This window comes from Pangasianodon hypophthalmus, chromosome 26, assembly GCF_027358585.1.
Source record: "Pangasianodon hypophthalmus isolate fPanHyp1 chromosome 26, fPanHyp1.pri, whole genome shotgun sequence".
Classification (NCBI taxonomy): domain Eukaryota; kingdom Metazoa; phylum Chordata; class Actinopteri; order Siluriformes; family Pangasiidae; genus Pangasianodon; species Pangasianodon hypophthalmus.
The window spans coordinates 16776202-16803073 of record NC_069735.1 but is presented as its reverse complement, the minus strand read 5'-3'; the positions used below and the strand labels follow the sequence as shown (position 1 = coordinate 16803073).

General features: G+C 38.4%; 1 protein-coding gene across 3 annotated transcripts in view; it reads left to right on the top strand.

Annotated features, from left to right (window-relative positions):
- The window catches only part of gcgrb (glucagon receptor b), a 35338-nt gene that overhangs the window by 3261 nt on the left and 5205 nt on the right, over positions 1–26872 (top strand). For all 3 annotated transcript variants that reach the window (XM_026931861.3, XM_026931862.3, XM_026931860.3), the window contains exons 2-10: positions 17839–17938; positions 20323–20413; positions 20568–20675; positions 20866–20960; positions 21621–21727; positions 22349–22508; positions 22909–23068; positions 23768–23828; positions 26204–26273. In XM_026931861.3, the coding sequence (XP_026787662.1) occupies positions 17888–17938; positions 20323–20413; positions 20568–20675; positions 20866–20960; positions 21621–21727; positions 22349–22508; positions 22909–23068; positions 23768–23828; positions 26204–26273 (903 nt within the window). In that variant the 5' untranslated portion in view covers positions 17839–17887. The remainder of the gene's footprint in view (positions 1–17838; positions 17939–20322; positions 20414–20567; positions 20676–20865; positions 20961–21620; positions 21728–22348; positions 22509–22908; positions 23069–23767; positions 23829–26203; positions 26274–26872) is intronic.

Sequence of the window (26872 nt, the reverse complement as noted above, 5' to 3'; positions counted from 1 at the left end):
TGTTTGTGTGTGTGTGTGTTTGCAGATATTGCCCTGAGTGTTTCATGGCATTTACCAGACTGTAGCAAGTAGGTCTGCAGTCAGTTGAGCGGTGTGTATGTGCGTATGTGTGTGTGTGTGTTTATATGGCACTGAAGTTCCTTTTGGTTCTTTTTAATGAGTCTGTTGTGTGTGTGTGTGTGTGTGTGCGCGCACTTATGATGCTGATACACCCCCAGGTCTTGTGTAATGATTTTGTGTGTGTATATGTTATCGAGGACCACCGTGTGTGTCCCATTACTGAATTCCAGTATGCTGCCAAAAAACAAGAGTAATTTATTAAACCCCACACACACTCACACACACACACACACACACAAACAAACACACACACAGAAACAGAGAGAGAGAGAAAGAGAGAGAGGGAGAGAGAGAGTGGGGTTGTTTTGGGGGGGTGTTTACCTGTTGACATTGAGAGTCACTGCAGGAGAAAGTATTGAAATATGCTTCGGTGTGTTTTGTGTGTATGTGTGTGTGTGTGTGTGTGTGTGTGTTGTAATCATCGATCATTAACAATGATTATTCAACATCTCACTGATTCAGTGGACCTCATGTGACCCTCCAGTCACTCGACCCTAACAGCCAGTCACATGGTCTTCACGCTGTTCTCTGATTGGCTCGTGTTGTCTGCTGGATGGCAGTAGGTCATGTGCACAGTGACAGTGTTTGATTGGCAGTGTGTCTGCACTTCCTGGAACTCAGGAGTTAATAAGAAAAATGCAGCTTGTCATGTTACAGAGAAACTCCTCTGTCCTGAAGATGACTTTAGAACTTAAAGTTACAGCTGCGATTGTTACAAAGCGCTGACACTGGAGACTCCTTCCATAAAGTCTGAGAAAGAATGAAAAAGATTAAAAAAGTTCAATACAGACTGATCTAAACCACTCCAACCACAACTCTCTAACCTAATGTCTTTCTCTATTTCTTTGTAACTCTCTCTCTCTCTCTTTCTCTTTGAAGGAAATAATTCATGGAGATCTCCGAGATCACAGGACTCTCACTTCTGAGAATTTAATTCACTACTGTTTCAGATTCAGACACGAGCATGCATCGATTTCTTGCTTCCTTTTGACAATGAGTTTGGATCAGTGTCTCGCTGAATTACCTTCTTCTTTGTGAGGATTTCATGGTTAGAGGATTTCATTCAGCTCCAAAAACCTCTCTTTTTTTCCCTTTTGAACTCCTGCTGAAACTCCTCTGTTTGTATGCTCTCCTTTTTTATCCCATTGGTTGTTCGTCTTACTCTTTCATAAAAGTTATTTCCACTGGCAGATACAGCAAGGACTACAAGGAGCGTCTTTGGTCATGGAAAAGCATTAGGTTAGTGATATATGTGGCAGATTAACCCGAGTATAATCGATTACATGATTTTATCTATAGCCCTGATATGTAGTAATGCGTTCCTATTCGTTTAAATGAACTGTGTACATTTACATTTGTACACAGCCCATGCAAGGCATCATGGGAATATTGTGGAAAGCAATTTGAATATGATGATGGATCAGGGTCAAAGTTGACCCATCTTGTCACTCGGTTAACTCGACTTCTCAGTTATTATGTATGTAGGAAAGTTTATAGCATCGATGTCTGATGTTTCGGTGTAGTTTTTGGATCAGAGGTTAGCTCTAAACAGATCATTACAGAGAGATCTCCACCTTCAGAAGTACAAGAGGAATGTGAATTTCTGTGCAGTCGAAGCACATTGATCACATTTGTAACTGCTAATGTCATCACCTCTTGACCTACTTGACACAGCTTGTGTCCTGTTGCCATGGCAGTGATCACCATGACAATCTCTACTTTGTGTACGTTTTCCAAGCTCGTCCGTCTCCAGCCTACACACATACGTGCGCTGTGCTACCTTAATTAGCGAGTCGGGTTGAGTTCGGTGAGTGAAGCAGATGGGCATGTGTATAAATATGTACAGTGGATATAAAAAGGTTTATGAAATTCAAGCGAAAAATAAATATAGATGTTTTTTTTTAAGAAAAAACTCACAATAACCAGTTGCATAAGTGTACACACCCCTTAACTGATACTTACTTAAAGCACCTTTTGCTTGCAACACAGCGCTCAGTGTTTTGGAGTAAGAGTCTACAGTACCAACTTAGCGCATCATGATTTGACAATTTTATTCCACTCTTCTGAAGCAGAAATTCTCCAGATCCTTCAGACTGTGAGGGATCTCCTGTGGACAAATCATTCTACAGGTTTTCCATAGGTTTTATGCTCTGACTGGTCCACTTCAGAATGCTGATCTTCTTCTTCTGAAGCTGTTCCTTTGTTGACTTGGATTTGTGCTTTGGGTCGTTATTGTGCTGGAAGGTGATGTTTGTCTTCATCTTCAGCTGTTTAACAGAAGCCTGCAGGTTTTGTGGCAAAAGAGATTGGTATTTGGAGCTATCCATGATTCCCTTCATCTTGACTACAGCCCCAGTTCCAGCTGAAGAGAAGCTTGTGCTGCCACCACCATGCTTCATCATTCATGGGTCTGGTGGTCTTTGGTTTCGTTTTTGCACCAAACATATCTTTCATAATTATGCCCAAAAATTTCTACATCGGTCTCATCAGACTGTAGCACATTTTGCCACGTGATTTGGTTTACAGAAACAGTTGATGTTTATTTGGGTTTTTTCAGAATCACTTAAAAACAGTCACATACCCCATTAAAGAGGGTGTGCACACTTATACAACCAGGCTACTGTTAGGTTTTCTTTTTCTTTCTTTTTCCTGTTTGTTTTTCCCTAGAATATTGTTGGTTGCTATATCACATTAAAGGTGGAACGAGATCTGACTTGTTTTATTTCAGTTTCTTTTTTACATCACAAAAACCTGCAATTTTAACAGGGGTGTGTAGACTTATTTAATATCTACTGTATACAGAGTGTGTTTGTGTATCAAATTCCATTATGTGTGTGTGTGTGTTTGTAAAAGGTGAAGAAGAAGAGAACTTTAAAATGATTTATTAGCACCATACCTGTGTCTTCAACCAATCACTGATTTTTTTTTTGGTCTATCTGCCTTTTCTTTCTTTTTTCCATCTCTCTTTTGTTGCTTATTTAAATACATGGCCAAACCAGTCCTACGGTGTTGTTCATACTCCAAACTTAGCTGATTAGCCAAGGCATATGGCATTCAGGGTTTATAAGGTTTTGATGTGTAAGGTGTAAAATATTTAGGTGGTTTGAGCACCTCACCAGGACGCCCCCTTGTGGCTTGCCTCTAGAACTGTATCAGACTCAGACCACCGGACGGAGAGCCTGGGGCAGACCCAGGAACCGCTGGAGAGATTATATCTCACAGTTGGGAACATCTGGAGATCTCAGAGGAGGAGCTGGATGCTGTGGCTGGAGATATGGAAGTCTGGATTGACGTTATCAGCCTGTTGTCATTGCAACCCCCACCAGGAAGGAAAACGAATAATATATATATTCTTCAACTCCTCTGCACTTTTTTCATTCTAACTCTCACTTTGTCCTCTGCATCCACGTTTTTTTTTTCTTAATTCAATGGTCATCCATGTCATTATTTTATACGCACACACAAGATTCATGGTTTAGACCAATCTGACCTTGACATAAACTATTCTAGATTTAAAAAAAAAAAAAGATATTTACAAATACAAACTGGGGAATTATTCTCTTCTAATGAGCAATAGTTAACAGTGTTTACTATTACTGCCTGCATCCCCCACCCCGTTGTACCGCACAAGTATTGGCACCCCTACCCTATCCGTCAGTGTAAAAGAATTTATATATATTTATATTAATAAGCCAACAGCCAATCAGAAACTGACCTTGATGAGTTTTAGAGGACGTTTAACACACTGTGAATGGAAAAAGATTAGCTTTAGTCTCTAATCTGGGTGAGTATACGGTACGTACACTGATTTATTAACTACTAAACTAGCAACTGGAGAAACAGTCATGTAAATATATACAATTACAATTACATCAATTAGTATATTAATAAAGAATGACAGAGTCATTTCAAAATAAAGTATAATTCTATATTAGTTTTCAGTAACTGGTTAAATAAAGCAAAACATGGTGGTAGTTTTTTTTGTCCCCGGCTGTAAATCTTGTGCTTGAGTGTGTTTAAGGCTAACAGACATGAATTCACTGGAGGTGAGGTGCTCCCTCGAAATTCCTCACATAACTCAGTTACTGTAATGACATTTTAGAGAAAAAAATACTTTTCATATGAGGCATTAAGGGGGTAATTTTATTGAAAATAAATGTGTCAGAGTTGTCGAAGTGCATTCTTCTCTGTACACACACTCTTTCCTGAGGCGATCAGAGATTCTCTCACTCTCTCTCTCTCTCTTTCTCTCTCTCTCTCTTTCTCTCTCTCTCCCCCATTCGTCACATCCAATACTGACTCAGGTACATTACTGTTAGAGTAGCGTAACCATAAAACACAGCAACGTGGCAATTATATAAGAACAAATGAAACCAGTTCACACGTTTCATGATTCATCGCTCTTGAGAACGGACCCAAGAGAAAACAACTAAATGATCATCAGTTTAGAGGTGGGGTTGTGTGTATGTGTGTGTGTGTGTGTGTGTGTGTGTGCGCGTGTGTGTGCGCATGTGTGTGCGTGCGTATCAATGTAGGTGAGGGCTTTATATCCAGTTATTTAAAACTCTGAATTGCTAAAGGTAAAACTAGTGACTGTCAGCTACAACTAGTGCATGTGTGAGGTAAAACTAGTGACTATGAGGAAAAACTTGTAAATTTGAGGTAAAAGGAATGACTGTGATCTACAACTTTTGAATTGTTAAAGGTAAAACTAGTGACTGTGAGCTACAACTGGTGAATGTCTGAGATAAAAGTAGCATCTCTGAGGTAAAACTAGTGACTGTGAGGAAGAACTTGTAAATTTGAGGTAAAAGGAATGACTGTGAACTGCAACTAGTGAATTGCTAAAGGTAAAATTAGTGACTGTGAACTACAATTGGTGAATGTCTAAGGTAAAAGTAGTCAGTGAGGAAAAAAACTTGGAACTATGAGGTAAAAGGAGTGACTATGAGCTACAACTGGTGAATGTGTGAGGCAAAACTAGCATCTCTGAGGTAAAATTAGTGATTGTGAGATACAACTGGTGAATGTGTGAGGTAAAACTAGCATCTCTGAGGTAAAATTAGTGATAGTGAGATACAACTGGTGAATGTGTGAGGTAAAACTAGCATCTCTGAGGTAAAACTAGTGATAGTGAGATACAACTGGTGAATGTGTGAGGTAAAACTAGCATCTCTGAGGTAAAACTAGTGACTGTGAGCTACAACTGGTGAATGTGTGAGGTAGAATTATTCAGTCTAAGATACTAGTCCATGTCTAAAACAAAGTGAGTGTCACAAAGTGAGAGCTAAAACAAGTGAATGTGAAATAAAACTAGTAACTCTGAGGTAAAAATTGTGACTGTGAGCTACAACTAGTGAATATGTGAGATAAAACCAGCAACTCTGAGGTACAACTAATGACTGTGAGGTAAAATCTGTGATTCTGAGCTATAGCTAGTGACTGTGAGGTAAAACTACTGGCTGTGAGAAGTGAAATTAGGTGAATGTGAGGTAAACTACTTGTTGTGAATTAAAATAGAGAGTGTGATGTACAAGCAGTAACTGTGTGAGTTGAAATAGCATGTATGGAAAAAGTAAAATTGGTTAAAAAAAAAAGGTAAAAATTGTAAAAGTGTGAAGTAAAGCGAGTGAATATGTGAGGTAAAAAAACTGTAAAAGTGTGAGAGAGGCTTTTGATAAAAGTATGAATAATGGAATAAGCAGGGGGTTTACACACACACACACACAAAGGCCACATGAAGAACACAGCAAGGTTTGCAGACAGATCTGTGTGTGTTTGTGTGTGTAAGGGGGAAAAAAAAGAAAATATAAGTCTGGAAGGTGTGAAAGCTCAAAATTCTGTGATCCCTTTTATTCACTGTGTGTGTGTGTGTGTGTGTGTTTATTCTCCTGCAGCGAGACAGATTGAATGCTGTTTGTAGGTAAAGTAGAAGAGACGTCGGGGTTCACGAACACTGTATACACTCTTCATATTCTCCTGCTGTCTCTGTCCTGCTGTGTGAGGACGCTTCTCAACCCCAGTCACATTTCTCAAAAAATTTTAGTTACACATGAACAAATACAAGCATTTGTATTACAAACATACTTAAAGGCCTTTTATAGCCTTTAAGGATAATACATGCCAACTGTACCAAAAAGAACATTTGTGTTAGCATGTGTGTGGTGTGTGTATGTGTGTGTGTGTGTGTGTTTATCAACCCATATGGTCATGTTTCATTCTCTTTTACTGACAAATATAAACAGTGTGTGTGTGTGTGTGTGTTACTCACTATCTTTATGTATGTAGGTGTGTGTGTCTTTGCGTATATTTGGTAGTTGGTGTGTGTGAGCATCAATGCGCTTAATGTATGTTGACCTTTACACATCACACTTTCGTGTGTGTGTGTGTGTGTGTGTGTGTGTGTTACTCACTATCTTTATGTATGTAGGTGTGTGTGTCTTTGCGTTTCTGGGAGTTGGTGTGTGTGAGCATAAATGCACTTAATGTGTGTTGACCTTTACACATCACACTTTCTAGTGTGTGTGTGTGTGTGTGTGTGTGTGTGTGTTACTCACTATCTTTATGTATGTAGGTGTGTGTGTCTTTGCGTATATCTGGTAGTTGATGTGTGTGAGCATAAATGCACTTAATGTACATTGACCTTCACACATCACATTTTTGTGTGTGTGTGTGTGTGTGTTTATCAGTGGATGTGTGTGTTTAGGACACAATCAGAATTAGTCATATTTTGAAACAAAGGGTCTTCTATATGGAGACTGTACACAACCATTAGGTATGGGGGCAGTGTGTGTGTGTGTGTGTGTGTGTGTGTGTGTGTGTGCTTGTAACAGTGGGGTGCGTCTGGCTCCATGGGGGGTCAGGAACAGAAGGTTCTAGCAGGACATTCCTGAAGTTCTCCAAGAAGAAATAGAGACATATGAAGAGACACAGTGATGGAGATGTGTGGGGAGGTTTTATGGCTTTCAGCTGCACACCACTCACCACACACACACACACACACACACACACACACACACACACGCGCACACACACACACCAGACCTACTCAACACCATACATAGAAGGAGGCGTGGCCTCTGTGCATCAGTCTCAGGGAAGAGCGTTGCACTAAACGCTTTTTTGCTTTAAATTTGAACACTTTTAATGATATTAGTAAGAATATTGTATTGAATTTTTCCTGCTTTATGTGTTTAACTTCAGGAGGAGGCCCATGAATAATAAAACTAATAGTATTGTCAATTCCAAGTTATTGATTATTCTGATTTCGGATATTATTAATACAAATCCAAGGCTTTTTAATACACCAGTGCAACCATTTCAGACCTGATATCACAGTTTTCAAAATTTGATTTTATTTTCATGCAGCAGTGCGCATGCAGTAATGCAGATGGTAGTGTGAAACCATTTGCTGTTGGCAGAACGCAGTCCAGCTGGGAATCACACACACACACACACACACACACACACACACACAGTGCTGATTTATGGCTGTTTGACTTTCTTTTGAAAATTCCCATCCCTGTCTGTCTGTGTTTTTTCTCCCTGGTTTGTCGCCTGCTTAACTCTGTGTCATGTGTTTTCAGCTGTCTCTCATGTGATTCATGGCTTCACTAAAACCCACTGTTTATGGTAATTTACACAAATGCACTGTTGAGCATTGATATATCGCACCAGCATGATGCCAGCGATCTGTAAAACCTTCCTGCAAACAGCAGTTTATATACAGGCAATTACTACCATACAACTATGAAACGATAAAAACACTTAGGAAGTGCGATATGTACATATATATATATATATATATATATATATATATATATATATATATATATATTCAGTTATAAGATTAGCTTTAGGTCGACATAGCATGGAAAATGATCAGAAAGCCATTTAAATGCAACTTCATCAAACAACACATTTTACGTTATCAATTTTTAGATTTTAGTCCAAATTATACTGAGTTTATTTCTTTCAGATCAACCTTATAGAACCTTATAGATCACATTTTCTCTATCGTACATAAAGTGCAGAGAATATCACAAGACTGCCTGACTAAATGATCACCAGAGGAAGCTCAGCCTAATCAGCTCATTAACTGTTGTACTTAAACACTCTATTGGTTTATTTGCTTCATCACTTCATTTCCCAGATCTGTTTTTCCTCATCGTTTTATCTTCTTTATCCAACTTGTTTTTCCTCTATCCATGTTTATCATCCATATGTTCTGCCTCATTAGGCTGCTGATATGAAGACGAATAACTAACGACCACAAGTGAACTAGTTTCTCATTCTGTTATTGCCTGGTCGCACTCAGAAAAACACACACACATTCAGGTTTTAAAGTACTTGTGAGGACCGAATGTTTTCATAAAGTATTAGGGTGTTTAAACACATAAATCCATAGAAGAAATATCTTCATTGTATATATTATTTTATACACTGATACATAGATACACATGCAGAGAAGTACAAGTCCTGTAAAAAAAACCCAGACACCCCCACCAGCACCAAGCCCCCGCCCACAACCCCCGCCAAACCTAACACACACCATTTCTTAGCAAAGCTGATAGCTGATGTATATCCTGAAGTGTTTTTCTTCTTTTTTTATGACTTTTAAATGATGGCTACATCTGTACTGCCATATGTTTTGCCAGAATGTTTGAAATATATTATTTACTGAAATATGGATATGCTGGAAAAGAGTTTTTTCCCCAAGTACGTGATGTACAAGGAAGTCACAAGGAAGACACAATTTAAAAAAAAGTAGTGTAAATAGTGGCACACACAGATTCTTTATTAACTCCCGTCATGTGAGCAGTTAAAACATGTTTCATTTAGTTATCAATAACAGAAAAAACTGTTTTTAAGTTAATTTATATTATATTTAATTGTTATACACTTGAAAACTCAAACACATAAAGGATTTAGCTTAATGCTTGTCTTCTGTATGTTGTCCTGGAAACTCAAAAAACATACTTAACATTGTTTTATCAACTTGACATTAGTTAATTCTTTATAAATTGTGAAAACTGCTAGTAAAATTACTGATTTAAAAATTCTGAAGTCCTCTACTGTAAAATGATTTCAATCTTCAGGGGATAGGGCTTTATTTCTCGAACAAGCCACCCTCATTCTTCACTAATATAAACTAAACTCAGTGTCTTTATCGCCTAGAGGAAGATGTGACACTTCAGAATTAGTGCGTCTCCATTTGGGACTCAATATATTTACATCAACAAAATTAACATTCTTCACAATGACTCAAAAATTTTTTTCAAAGAACACACACACACACACACACACATTTATCTTAATATCCATGAGAGGACCTTCCACTGATGTAATGATTATTGCAGCTAATTAATTCTATACTAAACCTCAATCTAAACCTAACCTTAACATCAGCTTATTTATTTATTTATTTATAAATAAAAATCTGCAGTTTTTAGTAGTAGTACATTTATTTTTAATATAGCGGTTGTCCTCATTGGGACCAGCCAAATGTCCCCACAAGTTCAACTCTATTTCTGTCCTTGTGGGGACATTTGCTTCCCACCAAGATATAAAAACATGCCCACACTCATACACAAACTGAGGAGTGCCAATAATTTTAAAGCCCTTTTTTTGCATTAAAAAAAAAAAACTTCAGTGTTTAAGTAAATGCATAGTGTTTAAAAATACTGCATTCAATTAAAGCTTTACAGCGCTGCATGTGTTATTTTTATATATTCATTTTCAATAATATAAAAAAAATGAAGCAAATGGTATGTAAACAGGATATTCAGATGGATTTAAATAATAAAAATAACTAATTGCAATGTTGCAGTAGTGTTTGATGAGCGATCAAATAAACCAGATTTTACTAATGGACTCGTATTTATAAATTTATGCCAGACGGTTGGTGGTTGTGCTGTGATCAAACTCGAGCAGACATTTGGCTAAAAATCGCTCCTGTGTTTTTGGTCTATAAATAAAATCACATCATAGAGAGATAAGCATGCTCATTTGTCATTGTAGTGTTTTTTTAAAATATATAAACATGTTTTTTTCCCTGAAGAGGGTAATTTCCTCTTTGCCACCCGCCTGAACATCCAGCAGGCATATAGTTAATAATTTTCATGTCCATTTTGCTTGTAAATTGACTCATTTTTCAAAAAAGACCAAACTCTGCCATTGCATTTATATGAATGGAGCAGGATTTATTGGGCTCTGTTTATTTCTGAGTAAATAAATGAATTCATAATAATTGTTATTTAACATTAACTTTGACCTTAAGTGGCTCTCAAATGGTAAAACTTTTATGAATATTTGAGACACAGTTTTGCTTAAGCAGATATCTGTTGCAATGTTTTATGCCTTTACGCTTCCACATTTCCAACATATTATACATTTTTAAGTTAATTTTAATTTGATTTTGGGTGTTTCTCTGGAATCTGTAATTTTATCCACTTTGGTGTAGTAAGTCATCATTAATTTTTCCTTTTGAATGATTGATGCTGGCGAAATAGCAGCTGATTGATGCTAGCAAAAAAGGCTTTTGCTACATGTCACTATTTGTGTTATATCCACTGTTTTTAAAGTTGTGAATTATTGGATGTTACTTTTAACAAATTGTTACTATCAATCATTTTAAAAAGGCAGTTATCTTGGTTTTCTGTAATAGTCCACAAAAATGCAATTAAACATTTAAAAAAATGTTTTACTATATAAAAAAATATTTCACAATCCAAAGCCAGATGGACAAGTTCACCCGTAATATGCTGTTTCCTTTGAAAATATGTCACGATATGAAAGAAAAATGGTTTCTGATTTTATATTTTAAGCTGTTTGCCAGTTTATAGCTGCTGGTTTATCAGTGGAGTCATGGGTAAATTTCTCACTGGTCATTTGTTCCATTCTGCTCTCCAACTTCAGTATTAATTTGATAAACTTTGATCCATTGATACATGAAATGGATATATAGCACTAAAAATCTGCCAGTTGTAGCAATAATGTGATGTGTTATTTGTGTTACTGAGAGCATAGTTCAAAGAAGAACAGTGAATAATGATGACAGAGCTGAAGCATAAGCTCACTGAGTGTGATAGACAGGTTTAAACAGATCTGATATTCACGATAGAGCTGCTACTCGAGAGCCTCTTGTGTCCAAGACTGATGTAGAGATATAAGATTGAATTAAGTCGTATTTCCCAATGTGTAATCACAAAATCTGCATAATTTCAACACGATTTCCACAACAGTGTGGATTCTTTTTTCAATATTTGTTACTTGAGTAGAACACAATAGACCCGAAGGTCCAGTCTATGAAGGTCTTGTCTATGTCTTTGCTAATTATTATTCAGCAGGCGTCTGTGGAGGGTCACAGGTTTCAAGAGCTCCGACGAAAATGAGAGAAAGTCTCTCCTCAGTAATAACCATCTTCTTGTGAGGAGCAATGGGTTCACCAAGTCGTCTCTTATTCAACCTTTGGGGGTTTTTTTTCATGTTTTCCCTTCATCCCTGATTCAATCATTGTTCAAACTACATTGTAGGGCTAAGGTCAGTTTCCCATGTGAGAGAAACGTATCAGCTTTATTATATACGATGATGAACATCCAGAATTCAGAATTCAAAAAAAGATCTAAAAAAACACTGAATTGAATTGCATTCTTCCAGAAAGTTTGTCCACTTTTTCCTATTTTCACTTTATAAAAAGAGTAGTTTTTGACAAGCTGACACTCCTGTTGTGTTCAGAATCAATACATCTCAAATATAAGCAGTATAAACATTACTGATGGAAAGAGATCCAAAAGATCTGGCCATGCTCAGAGATCCTCCTGATAGCTGATGTGTCTCAGCACAATGGGAGCTGGGAGTGGAAATAAGAAGCGAGAATGGGACAGCCACGCAAACTGACACTCATTTTAATAATAATAATAATAATAATAATAATAACATGCAAACACTCTGTTCCAAATGGTGCACTAAGCCCCGCAGTCCATTATTGACCTTGTGAAGGTGAGATGGTGTGGGGTGGGAGTGATCAAGGGCTTGAAGGAGAAAAAGTAACATTTGAGAAAGTCCTCAAAGCTTCTTCACGTTCCCAAACATTGGCTGTTGTGTTCATCACAGTGCTTAACAATGGGAAAGTTTCTTGTATTCAGAGTCGGGTTACGCGCCTGCTTAAGGTGATTTTCTGGACTCCTCATTCAGTTTATGCAAATGACCTGCATTTAGTTCACGTCTGCAAAGTTGCCAGATTTTTTTTTGAGTAGAAGCATCTGAGACAGGATTTTTAAATATCTTCAATAGCATCTTAAACACAAGCACTCGTTGTTAAACCTGAAAAAAAAAGAAACAGAGTTTGAAAATGCAGACTGAAGAAGGAATTTGCGTTTCTTTTCCTTTGCTGTCAAATGTAATGTGAGGTAACACAAAAGCAAGAGAGATAAATCTAATAGAAATCTGATATATTGCCAATATATTGCTGCGTGAATAATCCTAGCAGCTGATAAAATAGCACTTGATCTATTTTTTGACATTTTTAAAAAATATCATGTTCGTGAACAAAACAATAAAGCCACAAGATACTACATCTGAGGTCATGAAATTTTATTGTGTGTGCAGGACGTAGCCTATTTAATCATGCTTTTAGTTCACAATTTAGAATTGTCAAATTAGTCAAATAGTAAATTAGTGTTTTTTTATTAATTTGATGTGCTCGTCTGTGAAGAAAGAAGAGAAACATGCCCACAGTTTGAAGGATAAGCTACACTTATGGTTCACTTGAACTACGTTGTAAATTTGTTTTAAGGATACGGAGTGAAGCTAAACCGGGTTGTTTCAGCTGGTAATAGCGCTAATTTATGGGCCAGAAAAAAGTCATCAAGAAAATTAACGTCAGGAAATCTGAAAATTTAATCAGAAACTAGTGAGATGGCAATACTGCTGTTTTTTTTAGCATAGAAAGTTTGCAAGATTACAGACCTAGAAACACTTTTAAACACTTTTTAAACTTTACAAACTGCAACTTTAAAGATAATTGAGTTCATTTTAATGTTATTAAGAGAAAATGTCAGCCGTTTCATGTAGCAACATTTATTTATTTTATTTTCCACTTTCAGTAAGAAATTAAACAGGACCAGACAAGACTGATTTAAAACATGAACGCTGCTAGCATCAGAGGTCACGGAAGTGTGTAAAGCGCTAACGTTAATTCACAAGCTCAGTCCGCTTAATCACACACTCAGACGGCTAATACACTTTTAATGAGAGTATTTATAACAGCATTAAAATGAAGCACAGCTGTCTCGTACTGTACTCAAGTCATACTATTTAAACACAGCAAGAACCCCCCCAAAATATACACACACACACACACACACACACACATGCAATCAGCGCTAATACGTCTTAGCTGTGCTGGCTGAATCTCGTCTTTGTGCCATATTTCATTAGTGCTAATGCGCTCAGAATTGTGAATTACACACACAGAGGGAAGCTGCGCAGGAATTTCAGATTGTTCCAGTAACAAGACCAAGTTCATTCCTATGGCACTTATAAGTACTGATGAGGGAACCACACACTCACACACACACTCACACACACACTCACACACACACTCACACTCACACACACACATACACAAAGACACACACACGTTTTCAGAAATATATTTGTGCCTTCTATATCTGTCTCTCTGTTGTCGTTTTGTTGTTTCTCTCTGACAAAAACATATCAGTGTAGCACTACATTCAGAGGGTCAGCGGTGTTACTCTCTCTCACACACACACAAACACACACACACACACGCACACACACACACACACACACAGTGATCAATAGATCTCTCTCTAGAGGAGAGATCAAGCTGTGAATGCCAATAAACACAAACTACATCACACTTAAATTACTATTGTCTCATCAGGTTGTACCAAACACACACACTCTCTCTCACACACACACACACACACACACACACAGTCTCTCTCAATCCTCCCACTACCACCATGTTATTTCAGCATGCTAACACTTTTCAGCTCTGACTCTAACCAGACTGTTCTTTCTATTTCTCACTTGTGCTTTATTTCTTTGAGTGTTTTAAAGATTTGAGATAAAATTTGGAAGTTTATGTGTTTGTGTTTAAACGGCTGAGCAGGTAATACAACGTGAAAAATGTCATCGTAGTTACGCTCGTGCGATAGTCATTTTTCCATACGTTGATGAATGAAATAATAATTGGGTTATCAATAATTACATAGTAAACATGGAAATAAATATATGGGCAACTTTTTTGTAATTTAATAAACGTTAACAAGGAAGAGTCAACTCTCTCTCTCTCTCTCTCTCTCTCTCTCTCTCTGGAGTGGGATTTGTGCTGAAGTGTGTATTCTCAAAGCGAGCAGTGTATTAGTAAAGTGAAATAGAGAGTGTGATGTTCATTATCGATGCAGTATCTGTGGCAGCTACAATTGCTTGGCACAGTTTGAGTCCCTGCTGTTTTTCCGATGCCTGCTCTGTGTGTGTGTGTGTGTGTGTGTCTGTCTGTGTGTGAGTGTGTGTGACTGTGTGTGTGTGTGTGTGAAAGAGAGAGAGAGAGAGAGATCATAGTGGCTGTGGATAAGACACAGAAAGGTAATTACTGCAACACAGCAGATAATTTGTTTGCACATGCAATCTTCAGGATGCTATAGCTTTCAAATTAGATCAGCACTGTGAGACCTGGCTCATTTCAAGGTGTGTGTGTGTGTGTGTGTGTGTAGAAACCCATCTTTCTGGGAGAACCACAGGCTTCCACCAAGTGAGCATTAGTATGCAGGCTTGGTCTGGTGTGTCTCATACACACACACACATACACACACACCAGAGTGTCCAATATTTTCACCTGTGCTGGGAGGAGTTTATCCTGTGATAAAAACGCAAAAAAGATTACTGTTACTTTTTTTTTTTTGCAAAAAGCAAGTGTGTGTGTGTTTGTGTGTGTGTGTGTGTGTGTGTGATATATACATCCAAATATCATTGGATTTACATCATGCTGGAATACTGAAGTCACTTACTTTAGGAGAACTCAGAAGGAAGTCGGTCCTCCAGCAGTTCGATGTGGAACAGAATGGAATTTGAAACGTTTTAGCCAAAAATGTTTCCACGCTCAAGGTGTTTTTTGCAGAAACGTTTCAGATTCCGTTTCGTTCTCTGACCTCGAGAGCAACGCCACCTTCCTCACCCTGTCGTCGTTGTGATGTCATACAGCAGGAAGTGTGTAAGAGAGGAGCACTGACTCCAGCATGGACGTAACATAAATCTAATCTAAGCAGCAATCATCGGGGTCCAAGCACTTCTGAACACCAGCCGTGCTGTTGTTTGTGCTGTATATTGATAGAGTTTGTGTTGTACTGTATTGTCAATACTTTTGCCTTTCAGTGTTACATCAGTAAGAATTCCATCGTCCCTGTAGTTGTACTGCATACACGTGGAATAAATCATTACTTATTTACATACTCTGTTATCATAGATGACAGATTGATTGTATGAGAATGTCAAGATTTTTTTTAAGACACTTATTTGGTTCTGGTTGAGATCCTGTTTCCACCCCAGAGTGTTTTATTCCTCTTTTGCCAAGACTAAAAAAATTATTAACTAATGAATGACATGTCATACTTTTTATCCATTTAGAGTTACATTTAATACTGTGGAACATCTATGAAACAAGTTCCTGTTCTCACTTACGTTATAGCAGCTATAAACAGTCTTTCCCTCACCAGCCTCTCTTTTTTTTTCCTTTCTTGAAGTTAATAAGACAAAAAAATGTACTGAGAACGCATAAAGTGAAGATGACGGAAAACGTAAAGTCACAGCTTTACTGTACAAAAGTTACAAAGACTGTTACAAAGTGCTGATACTGGAGACTCCTTCCATAAATGTTGAAATGTTTAAATTCTTTTATGAGAAGCGTCTGCTGTACGAGACCCTCTGAATGAGCTGTTATTATAGAAACGATAACGTATTAGAACGAGTGCATTAATATAAAGCTGTGATTGGCAGCTGCACTACTGTCAGAGCTGGGTTATAGAAAATGAATCAACACCTTCTGACCAATCACAATCCAGAACTCAACAGCACTGTGGTGTAAATATACGTAATAACAAGTAATACTGTTTTCTTGGATGTCTGAGAAAGTAAAGTCAGTTTTATAACAAAATAAAATAAAATATGGCACAGAGTTTTTTCTGGGTTCTTAAAATATACACATAGGAATATTTACTTCAGTATTTAAACTATACATTTGTACTCACTATATGACATTCTGTCAGTTGAACCACAGTTCTTGGCCAGTGGCCAGTGACCTGTGTGTGTGTGTGTGTGTGTGTGTAGGTTCATGGAAACCTTTGTCCCTCCTCAGAGATACACACTCGCATGCCTGCCCACTCATACGCTTCCTGTTTATTGGCATTACATGAATATGATGATGAGGATAATAATGATAATTATACACCATATACACTGCATATATATATAGGCTTATTTATGGCTGAAGGAGCCATAATGAGCACATGTTTTATTCATAATAACACTCATTTGTGTCCCTCTGTGTACCTGATGCGCAGGGACGAGATGTTATTGTAGCTGAGTGTTTTATGTGAGACGTTGAGGAAAGCCGTATATGTGGTTTTCTAAAGCTTGTGCAATAATGTAGCGTGGACATGCGCTGAGGATAAAGAAAAGTCTTTTAATGCCGTAGGTGTACACGGACTAATGGGTAATTGTCTCTCATTCTCCATTTTGTGGCCTGTTTTTATGCAAATTTCGCATTTGCGCATAAGATGACCTGAAACGCTAAACTCACCCATCCCCAATGCAGATCTAGAGTATGAGCAGCAAGACATGCTTAAGAACAATGGCTTAGTCCAAAACAACCTGCAGTTCACGTAGAATCCAGTCCGAGCCTCCGAGCTGTCGAGGGTTAAGAGTCTTGCTCAAGGGCCCTACAGCGGCTTTGCGTCAGTGCTGGGATTAAAGAACCTTAACCCCTGAGCTAGACTCATCCTTTTTTTTTTTTTTTAAATTAAATCTGTTTCTAATTCTGGGTTGTTGCTGAATTCTGGACTCAGAAGATATTGATTCGTTTTCTAGAACAGCAGCTCTGACAGTAGTGAAGCTGCAAATCCCAAGTTTATATTAATGCACTCTTTCTAATACGTTATCGTTTCCATAGTAACAGCTCATTCACAGGGACTCGTACGGTGGACGCTCCACGTAAACCGATTAAACACAAACATGAAGTCATTGATATGGTGAAGTTTTCTGGAAGGAGATGTTTATGTAACATTCGTGGAAGGAGTCTCCAGTGTCAGCGCTTTGTAACAGTCAGAGGTAAAGCTGTAACTTCAAGTTTTCCGACATCTTCAGGACAGAGGAGTTTACGCTTCTTTGCAGTTTCTCAGTAACGTGATTTTTTTTTAAAATTGCTTAAAGAGAGAAAGAAAAGAGAGAGCAGTGAGAACAGGACGTTCCACAGCATTAAATGTAACAATAAACAGATAAAATGTATGACATGTCGTTCTTTTATGAATAAAAATTGTTGGCAAATTGCTGTGGTACATTGAACTTAGAAGGTTGTATGATGACACAACAGGAATAATTAATAATAATAATAATAATAATAATAATAATAATAACAATGATGATGATGAATCAGTTCAATTTGCCGAATAACCGTCCGTACTCCTCTTTGCGTAGGTGCTATGTTGAGGGTGGCAGCGTGATGAATTGACTCACAGGCTGAGGGATGTACCTGCGGCTGCTCCTGCTCCTGTTAACATTCTCCTCACACACACAGGTAACACACTCGGCTTTTCAACATTTGCGGAAAGTCACGAGCATCACGCCACCTAACACCGACTAACATCGGTTCCTGCGTTAGCATAGAACAAACCATGAACTTCTGCATTACTGAAAGAGTAATGATAGCAAGTTTTGTGGGCGTGGCTAAATGTAAATCAGCTGTGCCATGAACACGCTCGGTATTTGATTGACATTTATGAACATTCACATATGAGTGCAAAGAAATAATACTTTTTTTTTTGTTTTACGAACTTGTAAATCTTTTGTTCTGTTGGGGCTAGGAAAACATTTACACACTTCATGCAAAACTAGGATTGATAAATGAGGCGCGGTGTGTGTTTACAGACTCTTTATTAAATCGAAAATAGAATTCATTGCTTTCGTTATTAAAAATGCAGAAGAAATTGCGTACGAATTTCATGAGAGTTACAAAAGGTGAAATATTTTAGGTGCTACGTTGTTTTTTCCTGAATGCATACTTTCTAATGAAGACCTGCAAACCACTTTTACCATGTTGTTCTGGGACACACACACACACACACACACACACACACACTATGTTTTATCAGCAGTGTACAGTCATTACCTGAGAACGGTTTGAGGATCACATGAGGATGAGTCAGGTTACACACACACACCCCTACACACACACACACACACACACACCATAACAGACACACACACACCATAACAGACACACAAACTTACACTCCTGTTGGGTTTTGTATCTTTGTTTGCACCTTCCATTAATGTAAGCATTACTGTAGCTAATTAATCTCAGTAATCAAAATTAAAAAATAAATATTTTGGCTGTAAAAGATAAAGTTTTTATGAGGACCAGGTGATTATGAGGACATTTGACACTGTGCTATCATTGTGAGGACCTGAAATTCTTTTGGGCTTCACAAAGCACTAAATACACGCGCACACACACACACACACACACAACATACACATAGACGAACAGTAGATATTCAAAGTCCTTCATATCAACTTGGAGAGCTTTGAAGCATAGCGGGCGGAGACACACACACACACACACACACACACACACACAGGAATGTAGAAATGTAGGATTTTCTTTCTCCTTTACCTATTTTCGATCTCCTTCAGTGAGACATTCCTGCACTTTCAGGCAGATGGTTAAAGAGATAAGCAGAGAAGGAAACAGCATGTGACTGTCACACGGTTCTACAGAACAAAATGTCCACCAACAAACATTACATGCACGCAGTAAGTGTAATGTAGTACATTTCCTCGTACACTTGAAGTCTGATAAGAATCAGTAGAAGAGGACAGTGAACCAGGAAGAGAGGGAGGAAGTGAAAAAAATGGAGAAACAGACCAAAAGAGCAACGAATGAATAAACCATTAAGTCATGTCACGGTTAGATTAGACTTTGCTGCATGAACACATGATGCATGTTTACAAGATTATGATTGGCTCAGAGGTGGAAGAAGAAGAAGAAGAAGAAGAAATAATCATGTATAATCATATGCACACATGGGGGAAGTAAATAAAACGACTGATGATGTGATGTATATGCTGGTGTTGTGTAGAAGGCGTGAGATTGTTACTGTGGGTGAATCATTACCGTTGCGTTGGCGAGCTCTCGCGTTATATGAAGATTTTATTTGAAATTGAAATTAACCTTGACTTTCAACCTAATACACAGACGTTTACACACATCCCTTTATATCAGCGAGCTGTCAAGCGTTTGCGACAGTGTGACACCTACACCTTCGTCCTCATCGCATTCACTCACAAATTATCCCATGAAGTGACATTTATGATTTAATTACAATTGTCCAAGTATAGCATTAATAATTCTGTGCTATAAATAGACATTGATGTGTGAGGAAAAAAAATGAAAGAGTGTGTTTCACTACTTTAAGTGTTAGCTGAGGGGAAAAGTTTGCATCCAATAATTACAGATTATTGAATGATGTTTAATCATTTCCATTATTATTATTATTATTATTATTATTATTATTATTATGCGTAGCAATAATGATGATGATGATGATGGTAATATTTAATGTAATATATGATTATTATTTAATGACAGCAATCCAAAGCATAATAATATTTATCTCACCTTTAGAAATGGTCATTTTGTTTTTCTCAGTGTTAACATTTTACCATTTCACATTTTGTTATTTATGATAAGAAAGGAACGTCTATAAAACCACACACACTAGAAGTCATGGTGCTATAAATGAACCCCCACACACACTTTTTGTCTTTTGGTACCTTTGATACTTTTTGTGGTACTTTTGTATGTGTGTATGTGTGTGCGTGTGTATGTATGTGTGTGTGTATGTATGTGTGTGTGTGTGCGCGCTGTGTAACACTTCGGGGTGTGACGTCTCTCTGCAGGTCTGTCTGGCTCTGAAGGTGTTGCGGGAGCAATGGGCCGTCTACAGGAATGAGTGCATTCAGAGTTTCAGTGGCAGCCCGTCTGCTACAGGTGAGAAACGCCCAAACACACACACACACACACACACACACGCGTAAATGGTTTAGGTTTAGTTATAATGAAAAGTGCACTGTTAGTAGACTCAGACATTTTGTTGCTAAACCGTGTTAAATATAATGAAATGTTTTTATTGGTGGTGTTACAGGTTTGGTGTGTAACAGGACTTTTGATCACTACACGTGTTGGCCTGATGGCTCGCCTGGCTCCATCGTTAACGTGTCCTGCCCGTGGTATCTGCCGTGGTATCACAAAGGTGAGACACACAGACTCACAAAACGGAGACCAGATCTGTGCTATAATCAAGAACAAAAATAAAATATAAAAAAAATACAAAAATAAAAATGATTTACTGTTTGAAATGTCAGTCCAGAGGAAATGTTCTTCTGTAGATGGATGTAACTTTCCTTGTGTGTGTGTGTGTGTGTGTGTGTGTGTGTGTGTAGTTAAGCAGGGTAGAGTGTATCGAGTGTGTGGTGCCGACGGTCGATGGGCCGACAGTAAAAACACCACAGAGTGTGATGAGAATGATGATCGACTGGTGAGATGATGTGGATTTATATTACTGTAGTTAGCTGGTTAGAGCTAGTAATATTAATTAATTTAAATGGTTAATTACATTTATATACATTTACGTACATTTGCTTCTTATGTAGTGCACTGGAGCTACGAGGCTAATGTCGCTAATGTAACAAGAACTACAAGTCTGACTGGCTGCGTAAAGTAAAGCTACGCAAATCTCAAAATACAGAAATAAATGAATGAAGATTTACGCTCAGTATAGAAAAGTTTGCTGCTATCCACATCACTTTCAGCTACAATTCCTCCTTCAAGCGTTAACCTTTGGAAGGCGGGGCCTCTGGGAGGCGGAGTTACACCAGACTGCACTGAGAATAAAGCGGGTCGTCTGCGTGAATAATATTCCAGCATTCAGCTACATGGTGATGTTTAATTCACATTTAAAGATTACAGTAATTGTCATAAACCGCAACAGGAAGTCTGTGTGACATCACTGAAGAAGTGGGCGTGGCTTGAGATTTATGCAAAACATATTTTTAGCATTGTCGCTCCAGTGCAAAACTGAAGGCAACTAGCAAAATCGACTAAATTGGGGATTAGTGGAATATTGTATTATTATTTATTTATTTGTTTGTTTATTTTGGGTGTGTGTGTGTGTGTGTGTGTGTGTGTGTGTGTGTAGGAAGAGTATTGGCAGATTATAAGTAAATTCAGGATCATGTATACAGTGGGTTACTCGCTCTCTCTGGCAGCTTTGGTCCTTGCGCTGGGAATCCTTGCAGCCTTCAGGTGAAAATGCACACTACACACACACACACACACACACACAACAGATTCAAATTCACAATTGTATTTCAAGGACTGTTACAGGGTTTATATTAATACGCTCGTTCAAATACGTTAACGTTTCTATAGTAACAGCTCGTTCACAGGAAGTCGTACAGCAAGTGCTCCACATAAACGGATTCAGAAACACGTGTAATCATTAATATGGTGAAGTTTTCTGCAAGGAGATGTTTATTTAACATTTATGGAAGGAGTCTCCAGTGTCAGTGCTTCGTAACAGTCAGAGGTAAAGCTGTGACATCGTCAGGACCGAGGAGTTTACGCTTCTTTGCGGTTTCTCAGTAACATGACAAGCTGCGTTATTTTTGTGTTGTTAACTTCAAGAGAGAGAAAAAAGAGAGACTGGTGAGGGAACGACTGTTTATAGCTGCTGTAACGTAAGCGACAACAGGAACTAACTTGTTTCTCCAGTGTTTCACAGTAAACATTAAATGCAACTATGAACTGATTAGAAAGTATCACCTGTCGTTCTTTAATAAATAAAACATTGTAATCATCAGGGCGTGCTGTGTGTTGTGCTACCAGTTCATTTGTGTGGGTGTTTCCCATGATGCCATTCTACAGGAAGTTACACTGCATGAGGAACAACATCCACATGAATCTGTTCGGCTCGTTCATCCTGCGCGCCGTGTCCATCTTGGTGAAAGACGCACTGCTGGATCTGATCAACACCGCGCAAACAGAACGATACCACTACCAGGACCAGAGCTTGTTCAACGTCAAGGTATACACACACACACACACACACACACACACACTGGACTTGATCACCATCAGGAGCAAAGCTGAGACAAAATATAAAATATTCTAACATTTTCTATATAAAATATATTTTAAATGAATATTAAAATTTCATATTATATATTTAAAACTTTGACCTAAATCCTGTGAGTTTGAAGTTCAAATATTCAGAAATAATAAATAAGATTAATAAATAAATTATTATGATAAATCCCTCTCAGCTGTGAGAGTTTGAAGTTAATATTATTATTATTAATATATTATTTCTTCTTCTCCGTGTGTTAGTGTGCACAATCGTATTGTGATGTAATTTTGTTGCCCAAACGGTGTAAAGAGTTTGCTTATTTATTAGGAGTGAAATTGTTGTATTGCGTATATGACAGATAACTGCGGGATGTCGGGTTGCCATGGTGATGATGCAGTACAGCGTGATAGCGAATAATTACTGGCTGCTGGTGGAGGGTTTGTACCTGCACAGTCTCCTGGCCATAACCGTCTTCTCAGAGAGAAACTACTTGTACGTGTACCTGACCATCGGCTGGGGTGAGTGTGTGTGTGTGTGTGTGTGTGTGTGTGTGTGTGTAGTAACTGAGGGCTGGGACTGACAGATAGAGAGGCCATGCCTCCTTCACTGAGACTGACAGGTACAGTGACCACGCCTCCTTCACTGAGACTGACAGGTAGAGAGGCCTCGCCTCCTTCACTGAGGCTGACAGGTACAGTGACCACGCCTCCTTCACTGAGACTGACAGGTAGAGAGGCCACACCTCCTTCACTGAGACTGACAGGTACAGTGGTCACGCGTCCTTCACTGAGACTGACAGGTAGAGAGGCCACGCCTCCTTCACTGAGACTAACATTTAGAGAGGCCACACCTCCTTCACTGAGACTGACAGGTAGAGAGGCCACGCCTCCTTCACTGAGACTGACAGGTAGAGAGGCAACACCTCCTTCACTGAGACTGACAGATAGAGAGGCCACGCCTCCTTCACTGAGACTGACATTTAGAGAGGCCACACCTCCTTCACTGAGACTGACAGGTAGAGAGGCCACACCTCCTTCACTGAGACTGACAGGTAGAGAGGCCACGCCTCCTTCACTGAGACTGACAGGTACAGTGGCCACGCCTCCTTCACTGAGACTGTTACATTACGTACATTTGGATGTGGATTGGAAGTGATGCTTCTGGCTGAGTTGACGTTTATATTTATATATTCATAGACTTCACTTTTTTTATTCCAGGTGCGCCGGTGATATTCGTGTTGCCGTGGGTGACACTGAAGTATCTGTATGAAAATGATCTGTAAGTACTGAAAACTGAAAACCATTCGGTAAAATTATATAATTAAATCTGTAACTAAATTCTGAATAATTATCTTTCCAGCATCTATATGAAATTAGTTCCCTTCCTTTTCTTGTAAAGTGGGCGGGGCTAACCTCGGGTAATGCTTGTGTAAGTGCCAGTGTAACCAGTCATGTCAATGTACGTTGTATTTGAGTCTGAATAAACGAGTGAGTGAAAACGAATTAGCAAGCACAAGCCAACTTTGTAAGTTAAAGCTTATGTAGCGAGTTAAAACAACGCTAACCCAAAAGCTAACCTAGCAAACGAAAGCTAATCTAGCGAGTGAAAGCTAATCTAGCGAGTGAAAGCTAATCTAGCGAGTGAAAACTAATCTCGCGAGCATGATTTAGTTGCTTGAGTGGCATCGCAGGTGGTGTGTGTAAGTGGATTCTTTAGAAAAAAGGCACTTTAATAAAGTACAGTGTGTATAAACTTAAAACTTGCTACAGCATTAATAATAATCACCTGATCTGGTTGCCATGACTACGTTTCAGCACACCATTTGTGTGAATAAGAGCTTTTTTGTTTCATGGGTTTCTAATGAATAAGAGCTTCTTTCCATTGAAAAGTAATTGGATTTTATTTTTATCATTTGCTGCCCATATGAATAACCTGCGCTCAGTGTGGGAGGTGTCAGAGCACAGACCTTTATGAGGTGATAAACTAATGTTCAGTCAGCTCTATTAGGAAGAGCTGCTGATAATCAAACACGAGTTCAGTTCTGTCTGTTTCTCCAACAAGACTCCACCATTTGAGCACTAATGAACACTCAGGATAGAGAATCAGGTTAAGGACAGCAGTTAAGACTCAGGAGTGTGTGGTATTATTTTTATTGAAAGGTTTCACGTGACTTAAGAGCAAAACCTTTTCTGGCACAATTAATTACTTTAAGTGAGCGAGGCCAAGAAATCTTTGTGCAAGTAGAAGTATTCATTTAACGGAGATAATGAAAGGAAAATAGCAGCCTAGAATAAACAGTTATTCTTGTTCATTGTCATGGTTTCAGCAGGAAGAGTTATTAAAACTCTGATTCACATTTTCACCAGCTCCATGTTACATCTAGGGCTGAATATTTAAAATGTAAAACACATTCAATAAAAATATATGTGTTTGTGTGAATAGTGTTGGGAATCAAGTTTCTTCATAGTTCTGGTGGTTGTTCTATCATGCAGATGTGGAGTGAAGTGTGTTATTAGGTCTGAGAATCATACTTATGGTTCTAGCCTGAAGGCAAGGAGATGAAATTAAAAAAAAAAAAAACCTTTGAAAAAAAAGTCAAAACTTGGAACTAGGAAGGGACACGACTAAGAAACTGGGCTCAGAAATGACTCAGAGACTAATCAGGTGTAAGAAGCAACAGGTGAGATTAATCAACTACCATGGCAACAGGATAACAAAAAACCGAAACGTTTACCATATATGGAAGTGGTATGCAAAACAGGGCGGAAGTGTATGCAGGGTAACAGGGACACAATCAGGCCTCATGTTAACATTTCTGATAAGAAACGAATTTTCAGTTAATTTGTCAGACCGACACAAATAGTTCACAAATTGTCCATCATGAGACACTATAAATATCAGTCTAAAGAAAGGTTCCTGGAACTTTTAAAAGGGACAAGCTTTAAAAAAAAAAGACCCTTTAGGGACGCTCACGTGTTCTTTGGACTTTTTCAGGCTTCCTAGCTCTCTAATACGGTTCCACTTGAAACCTTTCTTGTGGGGAAATCACCGGTATAGAGTTCTGTATGAAACACTTGAAGGTTCCTCAAGATGAACAAGTGGAACAATACTTTAGGGACCCTTATATATTCTTTGGGTTTTGAAGAGAGTTCCCAGCTTCCTAACAAGATTCTGTTTGAAATGCTTTCTAGTAGGAAACTCGCTGTTACAGGGATCTACATAGAACCTTTAAGGGTTTCTCGAAAATGGACAAGTGGACTGACACTATAGAGACCCTCAAAGGCTCAAACAGTCTGTGGATGTTTAAGGGTTCCTGGCGTAATAACTGAGTTCTACGTGAAAGCCTTCCTGGTAGGAAAATCAGTTATAGAGTTCTGTATAGAAACTATGAGGGTTCCTGCTGAGGGACAAATGGAATGATAAGGACTCAGTTAAAATTATTTGTTGAGATGATCATCATAAATTTAATAAAATAAATCAAACAAGGTTTCCATTTCCATATCATTCCATTTCATCAAGTTTCTGATCCCCGCTTGTACTTTGAACCTGAACCACGGTGTGTGTATGAAATGATTAATGAGTGTATGATCTGGAACGTGTTTACATCTGCAGTGGTGAATCCAGTTCGTGATCCGTTTGTGTTCTGTGTGCAGATGCTGGGAGAAGAACGTAAACATGGGCTACTGGTGGATCATCCGCTCGCCTATCCTGTTTGCCTATCTGGTAAGACACGCAGAATATCTTTAATTTGTTGCTTTAAAAGTTATGGAAGTAACCGACAATAGCTTATGCGTGTATTATCTACTGTCACACGAATACCTGGTTTAACTAGGCAATTTATTATGATTGGCTGACATTGGTTTGAAAAAGGTTTCCCAACAACGATCTATTAAAATGATAATGATGTTTTTGAAATTGAGTCAGAGGGGGTTGGATGTAAATGCAGAATTGATTGAAGAAGATACAGGTGATGTTGACAGATCCATCCATCTGCTGAAGTCGAACCCAGGCAAGCAGAGGTGTAAATAGGAAACTAGACGACCTGGAAGTACCTGCTAAACTAGAAAAAGCAGCAAACATGGAACAACAACCTAGCACCCAATAGTAGGAGAAACTAGGAAAGAAGATAACAAGGTTCATAATCGCTGGTTAGGGTTCTGGTGGATCCAGAGCTTATCTCAGGAACACTGGGTGTGAGGTGTGTCGCAGTCACACACTCATTCACATCTAGAGGTTATTTAGAGTCACTGATACTTGCATGTTTTTGGGAGGTAGAAGCAAACCTGAGAACCTGGAGGAAACCCGCACAGAGAGTAGCCTGA